The sequence below is a fragment of the Chanodichthys erythropterus genome, chromosome 13, assembly GCF_024489055.1.
Source record: "Chanodichthys erythropterus isolate Z2021 chromosome 13, ASM2448905v1, whole genome shotgun sequence".
Lineage (NCBI taxonomy): Eukaryota > Metazoa > Chordata > Actinopteri > Cypriniformes > Xenocyprididae > Chanodichthys > Chanodichthys erythropterus.
In genome coordinates this window covers 51,810,342-51,828,771 of record NC_090233.1, presented here as the reverse complement: position 1 = coordinate 51,828,771, position 18,430 = coordinate 51,810,342, and the positions used below count along the sequence as shown (strand labels likewise).

Below are 18,430 nucleotides of genomic sequence, written 5' to 3'. Positions count from 1 at the left end.
TCCGCTCGGAGAACAGGTGCATTGTCCAGAGTCAGCTGAGTGAAGTGAACACCCCTTAACACTGGGGGACGCCGGGCGAACTGAATTGCATAGCTGAGTCTGATTGTGCAAATGAGCCAGCGTGACGGGCTGGGGAGCGCTAACCAGGCTTCCAGACACAGAGCCAGCTGGACCAAAGGCACCACAGACGTACCGGGAGTGGGGCAGCAAGGCAGAGTACTGAGACTCGACTCGGACAGCACAGCGGCCCGAAGTGGAATCAGACTCTGCAGAGTGGCAGAGCAAATGGGAGACGGTACACATGGAGCGGCCTCAACCACCACACTGCCACTCACTGGCGAGATGAGAGGGGGCTGTGGATGACAAGGCAGAGCCTCGGGTCCAGACAGACGCACCCTCTTGTGACCTGGAGGATTCGGAAACAGCTTTTTGTGAGGAAGAGGGTACCACTGGACCCCGGAGAGCCAGCGGCGGGACAGACAAAACAAATTCCCCCCCGGCCCTCCTCCGGGGGTGGCAGAGACGATGGAATTCTCTCCCGAAGAGCTGAAACTTCCTCCTCCAGGTCGCCCGTCTTGTGTAACATTAGCAACACGTAACTATTGTGTATAATTACTGTTGTGTATTATGTGGTAAAGAGGGATTCCATTGTCCAGCGTTTCCTTAGTAAGTTGACTGAGTGGATCTCTGAGCTGCACAAGCAAGTGGAGGCGGGGCTAATTTGCATATTTATTGACCCACGTATATTAAATAAAGCAAGGGTGTAGTAACATTCAAGCCATTTTAAACTTTTTACAGGAAAAACTTTCAAATATATAATTTTGCCAAGCAAAGTTGAGTTTTATGAGATAAAATTGACTTCAGGGAGACTTTAAAAGAATGAATATGGTTGTAATGTTTGTATATAACTGCAAATGTCAATTAGGTCAAATGCATTAGACTGTTTAATAAAAAAATGCAAACCTAGAAATTGTGCATTTAAATATTGTACAGTATCATTGCACAAATCTCATGTTTCATTTATCTATGACTGACAAATGTAATGTTATTCTGCCCTTTAACAACATTTAGCAGAAAATTGGTTTAATTCATGCATTACATTTACACATAAAATCCTGTGTAATATTACATTAGCATCCAGGAATTGTATGGTTTGACTTTTCTGAAAACAGATCTTGAATGTTTAATGTTCTCACCCTGAAGAATTTTAGATATTTATAAAGTGTATTTGGTGAACTATTCCTTGAACCCATTTATAAAGCTACCAATGCATTTGAAGGCTAAGAGTTTATTTAAAAAGGAATAGCAAGTTTTACAGTTTCTACAAAAAGTGCACACACCAATCCAAACACACAACTGATGTTTCCAAATGTTTTATTGGTGTTAAACTGACACTGATGTTTCTGAGTTTAATCAAACAGGCCGAAGCCCATGTCCTCATCAGACTCCTCAGACTCCTCCTTGGGTGCCTCCTCTTTGGCAGCGGGAGCTGCGGATTTCTCCACCGCAGCGGAAGCAGCAGGAGCTGCAACAGCGAATGCGGTGGGATCAGCCAGGAAGGCCTTCACCTGTGGAGAAAAAGACATTACAAGTCAGACTCGATTCAGACATGCTTTTAGTGCCAATGAAGGCAGGAAGGGAGAGAGGAAGAAAAAAAAAAAAAAAAAAAAAAACATCTTAGGATTTTGTCAGCCCAAGCGTCCCTGCCTGCCGGGAAAAGACGACCTGACGCAGACAGACTTGGACGAATGGACCCACGTCACTGTGTGCAGGATGGATCGACAGAACGACACGGATCAGCCGTCATGTAACCTAACCTGCGGGAGGAGCATGTTTGTAGGGGAAAAACAAAAAAATAGTTTTACCTTCTCAGCCAAGGGGAAGGAGTAGTCCGTTTCCACGGCGACAGCCAGGACCCTCTTGTATCCATTGATGACAGAGTGAGGGATGGAGGCGAGGGTGGGGTAGCCGATCTGCAGACACACACTGGCGATGTTCCTTACACCCTGAAAGGAAAAAAAAAAACAGAAGTTATAGACAGATGTCAAGTGCTTCCCAGGCCTGAAGGATGGGCTTGGGGGGAAAAAAATGTCTGAGACCAAGCGTCCCTGTGAGCCATGGGATGCAGACGCACAGGTATAGTAGGAAACACATTTATGTGTGCAGGGGGAACGACAAACAGGCACTGCAACAGCCGGTCTGTAACTTATCCTGCATTTTTACAAATACAATTATCATCTGAGGTGGCATCAAGGGCTTGGTAATACTAGTTTAACTCAACTAACCTCCAGGAACCTCTTGTGCAGGGCGTCTTCAGTGATGTCCAGCACCTCGGGGCTGTAGACGCTGCCGTTATCATACACCTGCTGGATGATCAGCCCGTAAGAGAAGGGCGAGATGTTCAGCATGTTGAGCAGCGTGGCCTCGCTGGCGCCCACCTTGTCTCCAGGCTTGATCAGTTGAACGTCGCTCTGCAGGAAGCACAGGTCAGTTAGTTCATCTGCAGTATTAAGAAAAGAAAATCAAAATTGGAAATCTCAACATTGACTTTCTCACATTGACACTAGAGCAGCAAAACGTTTCTTTAACCCTCTGGTGCTCCTCGAGTGACGATCAAATGCCCGGTTTCTTATTTTCCCTTCAATGAAATGTACTACATTCTCGGTCGATAAATTTTATGGTACTAAATCTTATTGGTGCAGTAGTTATATTCCATTTATTCAATTGGAGCATAGACCTGAAAATTAAGTCTCCAACTTAGGCCACATCCACACAAAGCCAGAGCTTTTCCTGTCCAATCTTTATTTTTCGCTCATCTCAAGTCGTCTGCATACACGCAAAACCACTGAAACTGACTCAAAACGATGTATACATGCCAGACCAGTATGAGGTGCTGTAATCCTGCCACAGAGATACACTAAAAATGGATAATTAAATTTTGCAGTTCCAGGCTCCCAAAAACACCAGATACATCTGGACTAACCGATACAAAAAATTTTGTATATAGCTAAACAACTCCGTGTGGACAGGCTCTTAAACGGTCATAAGTCTTGAATGCTTGTGCACAGACTTCAGTTCATTCTCCTTAAACTTGGCAGATTATAGAATGGTTTTTATTGCCAACAAATGATTAAATTGCATCCAAAATAAGTTTTACATAATGTGCAATGTTCCCTCTAATTTTTCTCGCTGAGCAAAACTTCTCTGTTGAGCACACATTTTGGCCACCTGAGCAAAAACATCCTTTATATCAGACCTGTACAGTGAACGTAAACACACACTCTAAAAGGTTTTATCATGCAACCGTAACATTTAACTTTAATGTGCCGGTTCTATTTTATTTGACCCTTGAAGTGAGTGATTAAATAATATGTTTGAAAACATGCAGTTCAGTCACTAAATTAAGCACATTTTAGGTTCCTTGAGATTTTCACATTGCTGTATTAACTGTACCAGTCTTTACCAAGAAATTCTATTAAAAAATAATTTCTGTCCTCCTGCAGACAGTTCAATTCTTTATAATATAATATGAGCAGTTACAATGATGGTTTGGATCAACCATAATGTGTTTTTGTACAGTCAATTATTAGCAACAGACAGTGTTAAACCATCAAAATTACATGTTTATTGCTTATGAATTTCCCAGATTTTATATACCAGGAGGTTAAGATTTTTCTTGGCAAGGAGCCCTAAACAATCCCCTTGTGAGATCATTTTTTTTATTAGGCTTACATCATAATATAACAAAAATATAATATTTAAGTATTTAAACTGAAATACAGTATTATATTAGTTTAAATGCTTCCATTTGTTTTAATAGCTATATTATATAGTTAAAACAAATTGAATATAAAAAATGATAGCTAAATATTTAAGAAAAGTGAAGGTTAACTTTATAGTTATCTAAACATCCCTGAAAACCACACCAAAATCTATTTAAACTGAGGTATATCACTTATGTATTTTGAGTTTGCAAGCTACACCTGTGGTGGGCGTGATTATAAATGTCAGTTTTGTTAGCATTCTGTGCCCATCATCCGTTATTTCTGCCACTTTTCATTAAAACATGACGTTTTATTTCACATTTCTTTTCGTTTCGCGTTGCCTCTCGTATAGATGTATTTAGTCCGCAAACATTACAGTATTCTTACAGTGACTGATTTGGCTCAGGGTCAGCCAGCTCACACGCACTCAATCGTTCGTAAACCGCGTAAACCGCATTCACCGGTTCCAACTCTATAGCGACAATAACTATAGCGGTTGTCCAGAGCACTTCAATCAGTTCTCATTTAAACTACTACAATCATTTTCATGTCTGTTCTCTGCGCGGCAATTATTTCTTCTGCGCGGCCGCGGCTTCAGAAGTGTGCGGCCGCGCACGCGCGCAGCTTAGAGGGAACATTGATAATGCGTGTACTGTATTGTTGGATTTATAACAGCATCACTGCAAAACAATGCTGCACAATCTAGTTTTCACCAAAAATCGTGCTCACCAAGATTTCAATGGTTCCTCTGGAGATCTTGGTGGTGATTCCCAAAGCCTGGAAGAAGGAGGTCTTCTCAGGACCCAGACCAGTGTTCTGCGCCGGAACGGTCACCTCACAGGGGGCGATGGCACCAGCACGGGCAGCAGCGGGCACCTACGATCAAAGATGATCATAGTTAGAATACAAGTCATGCATTTAAGCCCTGACCGCTCAGTCGCACAACAGCGATACTCACTTTGTTTGCCAGCAGCAGGTCCCTGACCTCAGTCAGATCCTCCTTTGTGAAGACAAAGCCCACGTTCCCACGGATGTGGGGAAGCAGCCTGCAAAAAACACAGGGAATAAATCAAATTCACCTGGAATTCTTTAAAACGGCAGATAATACCTGCAGCGAATACAGAATGTATGAGACCAAGCGTCCCTGTGAGCCGTGGTATGCAGACGCACAGGGATAGTAGGAAACACGTTTATGTGTGCAGGGGGAACGACAAACAGGCACTGCAACAGCCGGTCCGTAACTTATCCTGCATTAATCAGTACTGTATTAATCCTGTTGCTCGAAGGACTGAATGTTAAAAATAAACTTGAAAATTGACATCGATATTGTAGTGATGTGCGCTTTTGAATCACTGTATCATGAAACTTTGAAATCTGATCAGTTTTACACATTTGATGTTTTAAGGAGACAGTATAATTCAAAAAATTACTAGTTGTTAATCGTCTGTTTAGCAGAGCCATCCTTGGAACAAACAAAAGCCCTGAAAATTGATAAAAGGACACATTACACAGACACTTGAGATTTAATCTTATCAGATGATTAGTTAAGTGCATTTGATAGATTTCACTTTAAATAAAACATTTGCAATAGGTTTGTAAAAGGTTTTATGCATGTTTGGCCTGAATTTGTTGCATTTACACAGTTCTGACCAGCAGAGGTCACCAGCGTGTTGCATTGAGTGCTTTGAAACGGTGAATCATTTGAAGCAATTGGTTCAAAGCTTTGAAAAGCTAATTTCCTCCCATCACTACAATATTGAAATCGATTCATGATTTAATTGAGATTGCAGACTATACAAAGCAATTTCTAGCTAATAACATGTTTGTGCAAAGCACAACTAGAATTTATACTGACTTCAGAAACTCTGAAAACCTGGAGTCTCGTTTATAAACTTTGACTTCATTCTCGTGTGCGGATCTTTCATTATTTTAGCTTTTAGAGTCATCTTTGTATCTAAGCACCATCAGAAACTATGTACAAGTCTTTGTTTGGACTGTGATCTGGTGCTACGCCTTTTTTCGTATTTTGCCTCATTTATAAAGACATGCATAAGATGATCCTAAATGTCAAAGCATGAAAAAACACTTCTAAAATGTTCCTATGAATGATTGTCGGTATGCAAAAAAATTTTCCTGAATGTATCTCTTTATATAAATCCTATGGTTCAGACTCAATGGGCAAGGAAATTTGTTCCTCATTTTGGATTTAGACAAATCCGGTCCTATGCACGTTTCATAAATGAGGCCCCACTTTAAAACGCCCAAATTTTTCTACCATAGATCATCCTTGTGCTCAGACTGACACGCACCTCTCCAGAGCCGGATTGTTCTCCAGGTGGCCACGGATGGCCTTACGCATCATGGTGTTTTTGCCCATGAGCACGACGGCCTTGCCCCGCAGGGACAGACGGATGGTCTGCATCTGCTTGGAGCCGACATTGTCTGCGCCCACGATGAAACACTTCGGGAAGTCATCCAGCAGTTGCTGCACACATGGAGAAAGACACATCAGAAATGACTCGACCTCACGGGAATCACGATTAAAACATGTCTGAGACCAAGCGTCCCTGTGAGCTGTGGGATGCAAACGCACAGGGATAGTAGGAAACAGTTTAATTTCAGCAGGGGGAACGACCAATCAGCACTGACACAGCTGATCTGTAGATGACCTGCTGTACCCCACACCATGAAGTGCTGAGAACTTACGATGATCTTCAGAAAATAGTTGGACTTCCACGTGGCCCTGTCTTCCCTGGGCATCTTTGCAGTGCTTCCAAGGATCGGTGAACAGCCGGTTTAAAGACAAGGTTGATAAATCTGCGAACAGACACAGGAAATAATGTAAGAAGAGTCTTGCTTTGTATAAAACTTTATTTGAAAGTGGACTAATCCTTATTCCTGATCATTTATTCACCCCCATGTCATCCAAGATGATCATGTCTTTCTTTCATCAGTCAAAAAGAAATTAAAGTTTTTGATGAAAACATTCCAGGACTTTTCTCTATAGGGGACTTCAATGGCCTCCACTATAAGGAGAATGATTAAACATTCCAGGATTAAAAACCTTAATTTCTTTTCAACTGAAGAAAGAAAGACATGAACATCTTGGATGACATGGGGGTGAATAAATTATCAGGAAAATTATTTGAAAGTGAACTAATCCTTTAAGTGCCAAAACGCAGCTGGTAGAATCTCAAAGCTAAAATAGACTATTTGGAAACATTTTAGGAACATGAAGAAATTGTGGCAATTAAAAGCACTATTATTTGATCAATTGGCCTTAATTTCCTAAATAATGTCTGAGACCAAGCGTCCCTGTGAGCTGTGGGATGCAAACACACAGGGATAGTAGGAAACAGTTTTATTTCAGCAGGGGGAACGACCAATCAGCACTGACACAGCTGATCTGTAGATGACCTGCTGTAGATGAATATGAATGTGTAATAATATACATGTATATATACATATATAACGTATAATCCACCTCTGTAATCAAAATAAGAAAATAACGAGAAAATCAAGTATAAACCCGTTTCACGTCTCATCTCACATGGCGCAAAGGCCTAAGCTAACAGGCTAAAGCTAACTCTTTCCTAAAACAACTATTATTAAGCACATACCGCGTAAGAATTATATCTCCTCATGATTCTTAATACATTTATGATATATTTACAACTCGAACGGTCAAGTGTATCGTTTTAAAATGATAAAAGCAGCACAGGGCCGCACAATACCTCACCTCACGGTAGGGACGCGTGAAAGAAAGAGAACGCTGAGGGAAGCGGCACAATATTAGTACCAGTAGAACATCCAATCAGAATGGCGCGGGAGAGCGTATCTGTGGGCTGATTGGTCAATACACATGTCTATCACTCTGTAGTAGTGATGGGCGTTTTCCAAAGCCGCTTTCCGCTGGAGATTAAAGAAAATGATTCGACATAAAGTCAAATTATTTAAAACAAATAAAAAATATATTTATCTGATTTTTCACCCCTCTTATTTAATTAGCCTGGTATTGCTTCTTTTTTTAAATACTTGAACAACAATTTCAAAACAGAAACAAAAAACAATGTCAGAGGTAAAGAGTAACGATACAAACATATAAAATGCAACATCAACCAAACAAGAAAGTAAATAAAAGTACTAAATTATTAGCACCACATGCGGAGTGACGTCATCTGTGCGCGCCAGCAGTCTGTGAGCCACATGAGCGAGCGGATGATGTAAACAACTGCAGCGCGAGACTCCTCTGCTGTCCGTCTTTCTTTATGAACGAGTTCAGCTCTTCTCGGTGAGTGAGACGGATTCACGGTGCTGCGCGTTTCCTGCGGATCATGCCCCACGACCCCGATCCTCCTCCGGCGAAGAGATTTAAGCCGGGCTCTCCCTTCTTCCGCCTGGATAAGAAGCCCGGCATGCTGCTGCCCAGAGCGGGACACGCGCCCGTCAGCGTGGACGCGCAGCGGAAACAACTGCCCATCTACCAGAGCAGGACACAGGTGATCAACCAACTCCGACAGCTGCACAATGCTGTGTTCATCGGTAAGACGTTATATATGTCTGTTATCTGAGCTGATAGAATTTACAACGAAGTAGAACACGGTAATACCTTGTTTTTGGAAGTGCACCGTGGTAATGCTATATGTTTTACATCTATTGTGACAATACACTACTTCTTGGACGTGTACCATGGTAATACCATGCATTTTGTATATGTGCCATGGTAATACCATGCATTTTGTATATGTGCCATGGTAATACCATGCATTTTGTATATGTGCCATGGTAATACCATGCATTTTGGACACATACCATGGTAATTTGTACATGTACCATGGTAATACCATGCATTTTGGGCATGTACCATAGTAATACTATGCATTTTGGGCATGTACCATGGTAATTTGTACATGTACCATGGTAATACCATGCATTTTGGGCATGTACCATGGTAATTTGTACATGTACCATGGTAATACCATGCATTTTGGACACATACCATGGTAATTTGTACATGTACCATGGTAATACCATGCATTTTGGGCATGTACCATGGTAATACCATGCATTTTGGGCATGTACCATGGTAATACCATGCATTTTGGGCATGTACCATGGTAATACCATGCATTTTGGGCATGTACCATGGTAATACCATGCATTTTGGGCATGTACCATGGTAATACCATGCATTTTGGGCATGTACCATGGTAATACCATGCATTTTGGGCATGTACCATGGTAATACCATGGTAATTTGTACATGTACCATGGTAATACCATGCATTTTGGGCATGTACCATGGTAATACCATGCATTTTGGGCATGTACCATGGTAATACCATGCATTTTGTATATGTACCATGGTAATACCATGCATTTTGTATATGTACCATGGTAATCCCATGCATTTTGGACACATACCATGGTAATTTGTACATGTACCATGGTAATACCATGCATTTTGGGCATGTACCATGGTAATTTGTACATGTACCATAGTAATACCATGCATTTTGGACACTTACCATGGTAATTTGTACATGTACCATGGTAATACCATGCATTTTGGGCATGTACCATGGTAATACCATGCATTTTGTATATGTACCATGGTAATACCATGCATTTTGGGCATGTACCATGGTAATTTGTACACATACCATGGTAATACCAAGCATTTTGTATATGTACCATGGTAATACCATGCATTTTGTATATGTACCATGGTAATACCATGCATTTTGGGCACGTACCAAAGTAATACCATGCATTTTGGACTCGTACCATAGTAATACTATGCATTTTGGTCGCTTACCATGGTAATTTGTACACATACCATGGTAATTTGTACACATACCATGGTAATACCATGCATTTTGGACATGTACCATGGTAATACCATGCATTTTGGACTCGTACCATAGTAATACCATGCATTTTGGTCGCTTACCATGGTAATTTGTACACGTACCATGGTAATACCATGCTTTTTGGACACGTACCATGGTAATTTGTACACATACCATGGTAATACCATGCATTTTGGGCATGTACCATAGTAATACTATGCATTTTGGTCGCTTACCATGGTAATTTGTACACGTACCATGGTAATACCATGCTTTTTGGACACGTACCATAGTAATACCACGCATTTTGTATATGTACAATGGTAATACCATGCATTTAGGACTCGTACCATAGTAATACTATGCATTTTGGTCACGTACCATGGTAATTTGTACATGTACCATGGTAATACCATGCATTTTGGACACTTATCATAGTAATACTATGCATTTTGGTCACTTACCATGGTAATTTGTACATGTACCATGGTAATACCATGAATTTTTGGCACGTACCATGGTAATTTTATACACGTACCATAGTAATACCATGCATTTTGGACATGTACCATGGTAATACCATATATATTTGGACGATCATTTTCACATGTTTTAATCCAGCAAAAGAAGTACACTAACACTTTCCTGTTGCAGGTGAGACGGGCTCAGGTAAAACCACGCAGATACCGCAGTACCTGTACGAGGCGGGCATCGGGCGGCAGGGCATCATCGCAATCACTCAGCCGCGCCGGGTGGCTGCCGTATCGCTGGCGGGAAGAGTGGCCGAGGAAAAGAAAGTGCAGCTGGGAAAACTGGTGTGTTTTTCAATTAAAGAGGAAATTGTTTGATTCTGTTATTTTCCAGTTTATCACTGTGAAGCTGCTCTGGAACAGGCTGTTCTGTGTAAAGCGCTGTCTGACTCTGTCTGCTCTTCGTTACGGTTGTTCCTCAGGTGGGCTACACGGTGCGCTTCGAAGACGTCACGTCGCCGGAGACCAAGCTGAAGTTCATGACAGACGGGATGTTGCTGCGAGAGGCTATCGGGGATCCGTTACTGCTGCGCTACACGGTGGTGATCCTGGACGAGGCTCACGAGCGCACCGTACACACTGACGTCCTGTTCGGCGTGGTGAAGGCCGCCCAGCGCAAACGCACAGAACAGAACAAAATACCTCTGAAGGTAGGGGGGGCGGAGCTATTAAGTTAGGGGTGTGTCATTTTGGGTGGGGTGTGTTTGTTTTGGTGGTTTAAAATATCAACAGTGTTTCTTAGAAATAGCTTACTGCTCCTTTAAGAGATGTTGTTCACAAGCTGATTCTCATGCTGTTCATCTGCAGGTTTTTGTGATGTCTGCCACCATGGACGTGGATCTGTTCTCTCAGTACTTCAATAAATCACCCGTTCTGTATCTGGAGGGCCGACAGCATCCCATTCAGATCTACTACACCAAACAGCCTCAGTCCGACTATCTGCAGGCAGCGCTGGTCTCCATATTTCAGATTCACCAGGTCAGTTCACACACACACACACACACACACACACACAGATTCCAGTTTCAGAAAGCCAAATGACACCTGATCAAGACATCGAGTCTTTGATTTAGAAGAGGCCAATGAGTGTTTCTCTCTCATTATCTTGTCACTGAACTTTTAGTTTTTTTAGCTTCTTCAAATGGTTAGTGAGAAAAATACAGCTCTGGATTTCTGTTTTTAATTTGAAGTGCAAAAAGGATATTTATTTTCTTTATATATGGTGCTTGTTTTCTTTAAAAAATAATCCAACAATACTTATTTTTTTATTTTTTTAAATATATTTTCTTATTTTTGTTAAGAAATGACACTTCATTTCCTTAAAACATATTTATTTTCTTTAGAAAATATAACAACTGTATTTATTTTCTAAAAATATCAAGAATAAAATTAAGAATATAAAAATTATTTAAAAAAAAAATCTTAAAATTATACTTATTCTAAAAACTATGGAAGAGGATAAGGGCCAAGCAATAATAAAAAAAAAAAACATCTTGAGATTAAAGTTGTTAAATTTCGAGAAAAAACTCGAAACTCTAGAAAAAAGTCATTAAATTATGAGAACAAATTCGTAATTTAAGGAATTTGTTTTCGTAATTTAACGAGTTTTTTTTCGTAATTTAATAACTTTATTCTCAACATTTTATCTCAACTGTTTTTCTCTAAATTTAAAGACTTTTTTTCTCGTAATTAAATGAGTTTATTCTCAAAATTTTATCTCGACTTTTTGCTCTAGTTTTTTTCTTGAAATTTAACAACTTTAAATCTCGAGATGGTTTTATTTTTTTATTATTGCTTGACCCTAATCCTCTTCCGTGAAAAACATTACTTGTACTTATTTTCTTTAAAAAAGATACTTAAATGATAAAAAAATATATATATATTTAAAAAAATTATACTTATTTTCTTTTTAAAAATGATGAAACGATATTAATTATTAAGAAATATTTTTTCTCTAATTGTCTTTAAAACATTATTCTACTTCTTTTAAAAAAAATTATAAAACAATTATTTCCATTAAAAAAAATACTTATTTTCTTTATCACATAATCCTTATTTTCTTTTTTAATAATGACAAAACAATTTATTTTCTTAAGAAATTATACTTATGTTTTTTTAAATATTTATTTTCTTAAAACATGCTACTTATTTTCTTTAAACAAATACATATTTTTCTTTACAAAATGATAAAACATTTATTTTACCTTTTAAAAATAAGTAATTTATTTTTAATAATGAAAAACAAATTATTTTCTTAAGAAAACTATACTTATTTCTTTACAAATAAAAAATATACTTATTTTCTTAAAATGTAATCTTATTTTCTGTTTTTTCTTTAAAAAAATTATATTAATTATACCCATTTAAAATTATACTTATTTTCTTTAAGAAATGTTTTTATTTTTTTTTTTAAATAATGAGAAATTGATTTCTTAAGAAATTATACTTATTTCTTAAATAAACAATATTTATGTCTTTTAAACATTATACTTTGTTTCTTTAAAATTTTCTTTAACAAAGATGTTTATTTTCTTAAAATATTCTACTTATTTCCTTTAAAAATCTATTCTCATTTTCCTAAAGGAAGCTCCTCCATCCCATGATATCCTGGTGTTTATGACGGGGCAGGAGGAGATTGAAGCGCTGGCGCGCACCTGTCGAGACATATCGAAGCACCTGCCTGAGACCTGCGCACCGATGACGGTCGTCCCCCTGTATGCCTCGCTGCCGCCCACCCAACAGCTCAGGGTCTTTCATCCCGCGCCCAAGGTCACGACAGTAATGGACACCACATGACCACACATGTGATGCTGAACGTGCACTTTCACTCACACTCCCTTCTGTGCGTTACAGGGATCCAGGAAAGTGATTCTCTCCACAAACATCGCGGAAACATCCATCACCATCTCCGGCATCAAATACGTCATTGACACGGGGATGGTGAAAGCCAAACGCTACAATCCAGGTGAGACTCTGGAAGGCCAAGGCAGTCCTGCTGGTGTGTGTGTTCAGGAGTGATGCTGATGTGTGTTTGTGTGAATCAGAGAGCGGTCTGGAGGTGTTGGCGGTGCAGCGGGTGTCTAAAGCCCAGGCGTGGCAGCGGGCCGGTCGAGCCGGGAGAGAAGACGCGGGTCTGTGTTACCGTCTCTACACTGAAGAGGAGTTTGACAACCTCGCCAACATGACCGTACCCGAGATACAGAGGTTCTGTCATCACATTCTTACAGCTGGAATTGTGTTGTGGTGATATAATAGACAATGTGTGACAATATTTCTTGCCGTTCACACAGAACATGTTGTTGCTTTTCATCTGCGTATTTCTGTTCACAAGCACCAGTTTGAAGCCTTTGGCTACTGTGTTGCATTTCCCTGTTTTTCAGCATCTTGACTGTCAGAATCAACAATGCTTGTTTTCTTAAATTATACTTATTTTCTTTAAAAATAATACATATTTTCTTTTAAAAAAAAGATAATTTTTCTTAGAAAAATGATACTTATTTCCTCTAAAAAATATATATTTTCTTAAAAGATATTTTTTTCCCCAAAAAATACTACGCTCATTTATAAATATATATTTATATATATATATATTGTTTTTTTTAAAAATGATACTTATTTTCTTAAATGATACCTTTTTCCTCTAAAAATACTACACTTAAATTTTTTTTTTTATATATATATATTATATATATATATATATAAATTTTAAAATTATACTTATTTTCTAAGATAATACTTATTTTCTAAACATTATGCTTTTCTTTAATTATACAAATTTTCCTAATAATGTATAATTAGTTTTGTAAAAACAAATACGTATTTTCTTGAATGAAACTTATTTTCCTAAAAATACTACTTACTTTTTTAAATTATAATTTTTTTCTTAAATTGATATATATATATAAAATATATATATATATATATATATATATATATATATATATATATATATATATATATATATATATATATTTTATGACTTTTTTTTAGAAGAATTACACTTATTTTCCTTAAAAATAATATATTTTTTTAAAGATACTTTAAAAAATAAAATTTTATTTTCTTAAATGATATTTTTTCCTAAAAATACTACACTTGCTTATAATTAAAAATTTTTATTTATTTTCTAACAATAAGTATAATTTTCAATGCTTTGTTTTAATTATACAAATTTTCCTAAAAAGCTATACTTATTTTTTTTAAATGATACTTGTTTTCTTTAAAAAAAGATGCTTATTTTCTTAATAATTATACTATTTTCTTTCAAATCAATACTTATTTTCTTTAAAAACGCTTATTTTCTTAAAGATACTATTAACAAAAAAGATTTATTTTTTGTTTTAAGATGGTGTGTCAAATGAAAAACAGTTCAACCTGTAAAATGTGTGTAGAGACGCCTGCATTCAGTTCCATTCTAGTGCATCTGCGTTTGAATGCAGGCACGTGTCCAGTGTGAACGGCTCCTTGGATGCACACTAAAACAAGTTCTATAAAGCTGTACTTTTCTGTATTCTCTGTGTTCATCAGTGATTTTTAATGACTCTGTAGGTGTAATCTGGCCAGTGTCATCCTGCAGCTGCTCGCTCTGGGAGTTCCTGATGTTCTCAACTTTGACTTCATGTCTAAACCGTCACCAGGTACGAACTCTCAAACACATCATCATTATAACATACACTGCAAAAAACATATATAAACATTCTAAAATCAAGATGCATTTACTTGACAAGCAAAATTACTTCAGATATTAAGTCTTGTTTTCTGAAAATGTATCAAAATTAGATAAAAAAGAAAAAAAATAGGTCAGAAAAATAATCTTCCATTTGATTTTTTTTTTTTTTTTTTTTTACTCACAATGACCTTCACCAGGTTGTTGCTTTTATAAAACAGTGACAGAAACACAAAAAAAGACACAAATTTTCAATAATTAATAGTTATGCTCAATAATAATGATGATAATCACAATGAACAATTGTTTTTCAATAGTTGCTTCAACAGTACAGTCAGCTTTCATATGCAGTTTTACATGTTAAAGATAATGTTTCCCATGCGTCATGTGAGCAGAGTCGATGCGGACGGCCGTGGAGCAGCTCAGTATCCTCGGGGCCGTTGACAGAAAAGACGACCAGGTGTCTCTAACGCCGCTGGGCAAGAAAATGGCCTGTTTCCCTCTAGAGCCTCGCTTCTCTAAAGTAAGAAACATTTTGTGTTTTTGTCTTTATTATTATTATCACTTGAAAGGGGCTGTATGTATAATTCAGAAACTCTTGTTATTAGTGACACCGGTGGCCGTTAAGAGAACTGCAGCCAGTGACTTATTGCGCACTTGTGCACACGTAACACACAAGAGACTGAATGTGATTCTTCTTCGCTTAGAAGTAAAAAAGAAGTTGGAAATACCTGCCTCCTTTGGCCAAATGTTTAAAAAACTGAAAAACTTTAGAATATACAAACATGTTTGCAGACAAAAAAAATATATATATTATTTCAAGTAACAAAAACCTCTTCTTTATGGTTGTAGTTTTAGTCTAAGCGTGTTCTCCGTGTCCGTAGACTCTCCTGATCTCCCCTGAGTTCTGCTGCTCTGAGGAGGTTCTGACCATCATCTCGCTCCTCTCCGTCGACTCTGTCCTCTACAACCCTCCCGCTCGCAGAGACGACGTCCTCGCCGCCCGCAAGAAGTTCATCTCCAGTGAGGGCGACCACATGACGCTCCTCAACATCTACAGGGCCTATAAGAAAGTCAGCGGTAACAAGGTACAGAAATGAAAGCTGTGAACTGATCCTTTAAGAAACTAATTTTTTCAAGAAATAAAGTGTATATAAATGTATGAACGTGATAATTTTTGTAAATTTAGTTATTATGATGTCTTGAGTTACATTGATCTTAATGAAATCCATTGCATTTGCTGCTCTATCTCTGCTTCAGGAAATATCTTTATGTTGTGTTTATTTTCATGCTTTACAACAGGAATGGTGTCGAGAGAACTTTGTGAACAGCAGGAACATGGGGCTGGTGTTGGAGGTTCGTGCGCAGCTGAGAGACATCTGCATCAAGGTTAGAGATACGAGAAATCAATATTTCCTTGATCTTTTGTCATATAAGAGGTCTTTGTACCATTAAAACATCCTGCAAGTCTCATATCGCGGTGTCACATGGGCAAATATATTTACATATGCCCACCTCCAGAGTAAAACATTGAGACATTGTCGTTCAGAAACGTCCAGTTTCATTCTAAAAGTTGTAAAAGTTCTCTCCATCAGTGTCGACTCCGGTTTGAACAATGTAAGGCTGAACACTGTTACTGACAATCCTCATTTTGGCTGCGTGAGATTCTCCAGCTTTGTTGTTGTTGAGCTGTTAAAGCTCCGCCCTCTTCTGGAAAGTGAAGCTCATTTGCATTTAAAGGAACACACACCAAAATGATCTGTGAGAAAAACCCAAATAAATGTTTAATATTGGAAGTATAATCCTAACACTTTACTTGTCTATTAGACTTGGATTTAAAGTGCACGAGAGTAAATCTGACATTTGTTCGTTTGTACAAACTGATGGATTTGTGTCCCTGTGATCTTACGTTTCTTCAGATGAACATGAAGCTGGAATCGTCTCTATCAGACCTGGTGAACGTCCGGCGCTGTCTGGCTCACGGTTTGTTCATGAGCGCTGCAGAACTGCAGCTGGACGGCAGCTACGTGGCTCTGGACACCCATCAGACTGTGTCCATCCATCCCTCCTCCGTCCTGTTCCAGGCCAAACCGGCCTACGTGGTCTTCAACGAGCTCCTGCACACGACGCGCTGCTACATGAGGGATCTGTGCCTGGTAGATGCTGATTGGCTGCATGAAGCCGCGCCGGAGTATTTCCGCCGCAAGCTGCGCGCAACAAAGAGTTAACGCTCGAAATGCTGCAGCTTCACCAAACATTTTCCCAAAAGCATCGTGAGCCTAGAAGACCATTGCCACCAATGTTCTCCACGACCAAATTAGCTCACGATGCCCAGTTCATTGTTCCTGAAGACTGCATGGTAGTAAGCGTTTTTTCACAATATGCATTTCGTTAATACACGCCAACTAAGTACTTTTTGAACTGCTATGCTGATATGCAACACTTTAGGTAGTTTTGCCAAAGAGTTCGAGTAACTGAGTGCTTTGTTAACCGAATTTTTTCTAGAAGTGAATGAGTCCTTTATACTTGCTCTAAATCTAAAGATGTCACACCTGTTTGTACAGCTCCTTTTACAAACTTCTGAAGCGCTCTGATTGTTTAAAAATTCAGGTTTGCTTCATCTGGAATGTTTGCATGTGTCTTTTGTTTGAGTCCATGCATTAGTAATGGTCACACAACTTGAATTTAGATCAGTAAATATTCATTTAAAGGTTTAAAGACAGAAAGAAAAACACAAATTTGGGAGTGAAGCTGTAGATCGATTGACGATCAGCATTGTGATGTCCATGTCATATTTCACCTTAAAATTCAGAAGTGAGAATTTTTTTTTGCAAAAAAAAACATTTACGGTAATTTTAGGCTGCGTTATTATAGTTAATTAAAACTAAAACCATAAAAAAGTTAATTGAAATAAAATTAATATTAACTAAATTCAAATAAAAAATTAAAAAAACTTAATTTTTTTTATTTCAGCTAGTTATCAAAGCAACATTTCCCATTTTCATTTAGTTTACCTTGTTTACATTTAGTACTAAAACTGAAATAAAAATTAATAAAAACTATAGCCATATTTAAAAAAAAGAAACTTATAAAAATGTAAAAAAAAAAATAAAACTTTAACTAAAATTAAAGTGAAACCAGAAAACAAAAATTAGTGCTGTCAAATGATTAATTGCGATTAATTGCATCCAAAATACAAGTTTCTTTACATAATATGAGTGTGTACTGTGTATATTTATATATATTTATGTATATTTATATTTATGAATACACACACATGCATGTATATATTTAACAAAAATGTATTATATATAAAATATTTATATATAAGTATAATATAAATTACACAGTACACACGCATATATTACGTAAACAACTTTTATTTTGTATGCAATTAATCACAACTAATCATTTGACAGCACTAATAAAAATTCTAACAAATATTCAAAATATTAATAAAAATTATAATAGCAGCTCAGTGACACTGTAAAAAAAGGATCATTATGAATTGTCATATTGTGACATTTTCATGACAGATAAACAATTTACCTCCAGATTCTGATTATTGTAAAGCAAAAAATTGTAATGGTACTTTATCATTTAAATATATAATAAATT

General features: G+C 37.7%; 2 protein-coding genes and 4 non-coding genes across 6 annotated transcripts in view; 1 reads left to right on the top strand and 5 right to left on the bottom strand.

Moving 5' to 3' along the window:
• Nucleotides 1-1,357: 1,357 nt before the first annotated feature.
• rplp0 (ribosomal protein, large, P0) lies at nucleotides 1,358-7,541 on the bottom strand. Its single transcript, XM_067405696.1, has 8 exons — nucleotides 7,504-7,541; nucleotides 6,471-6,581; nucleotides 6,074-6,249; nucleotides 4,723-4,810; nucleotides 4,494-4,640; nucleotides 2,286-2,471; nucleotides 1,866-2,006; nucleotides 1,358-1,568 (listed from the first exon to the last, which is right to left on the bottom strand). The coding sequence occupies exons 2-8, from the start codon at nucleotides 6,522-6,524 to the stop codon at nucleotides 1,410-1,412; spliced, it is 951 nt and encodes a 316-aa protein (XP_067261797.1). The 5' UTR covers nucleotides 6,525-6,581; nucleotides 7,504-7,541; the 3' UTR covers nucleotides 1,358-1,409.
• LOC137035147 (small nucleolar RNA SNORA63) lies at nucleotides 2,089-2,217 on the bottom strand. Its single transcript, XR_010897041.1, has one exon. It is a non-coding gene; the product is annotated as a small nucleolar RNA SNORA63 (small nucleolar RNA).
• Nucleotides 4,889-5,017, bottom strand: LOC137035150 (small nucleolar RNA SNORA63). The gene has a single exon (XR_010897044.1). It is a non-coding gene; the product is annotated as a small nucleolar RNA SNORA63 (small nucleolar RNA).
• LOC137035149 (small nucleolar RNA SNORA63) lies at nucleotides 6,312-6,439 on the bottom strand. Its single transcript, XR_010897043.1, has one exon. It is a non-coding gene; the product is annotated as a small nucleolar RNA SNORA63 (small nucleolar RNA).
• On the bottom strand, nucleotides 7,060-7,187 carry LOC137035148 (small nucleolar RNA SNORA63). The gene has a single exon (XR_010897042.1). It is a non-coding gene; the product is annotated as a small nucleolar RNA SNORA63 (small nucleolar RNA).
• Nucleotides 7,542-7,928: 387 nt separating the features above from the next.
• The window catches only part of dhx33 (DEAH (Asp-Glu-Ala-His) box polypeptide 33), a 12,692-nt gene continuing 2,190 nt past the window's right edge, over nucleotides 7,929-18,430 (top strand). Inside the window, exons 1-12 of the mRNA XM_067405695.1 lie at nucleotides 7,929-8,306; nucleotides 10,271-10,431; nucleotides 10,569-10,796; nucleotides 10,954-11,124; nucleotides 12,730-12,915; nucleotides 13,000-13,111; nucleotides 13,191-13,350; nucleotides 14,695-14,783; nucleotides 15,208-15,335; nucleotides 15,697-15,900; nucleotides 16,115-16,201; nucleotides 16,732-18,430. The exon at nucleotides 16,732-18,430 is cut by the window's right edge and continues 2,190 nt beyond it. Coding sequence (XP_067261796.1) covers nucleotides 8,099-8,306; nucleotides 10,271-10,431; nucleotides 10,569-10,796; nucleotides 10,954-11,124; nucleotides 12,730-12,915; nucleotides 13,000-13,111; nucleotides 13,191-13,350; nucleotides 14,695-14,783; nucleotides 15,208-15,335; nucleotides 15,697-15,900; nucleotides 16,115-16,201; nucleotides 16,732-17,040 — 2,043 coding nt within the window. The 5' untranslated portion in view covers nucleotides 7,929-8,098 and the 3' untranslated portion in view covers nucleotides 17,041-18,430. The remainder of the gene's footprint in view (nucleotides 8,307-10,270; nucleotides 10,432-10,568; nucleotides 10,797-10,953; nucleotides 11,125-12,729; nucleotides 12,916-12,999; nucleotides 13,112-13,190; nucleotides 13,351-14,694; nucleotides 14,784-15,207; nucleotides 15,336-15,696; nucleotides 15,901-16,114; nucleotides 16,202-16,731) is intronic.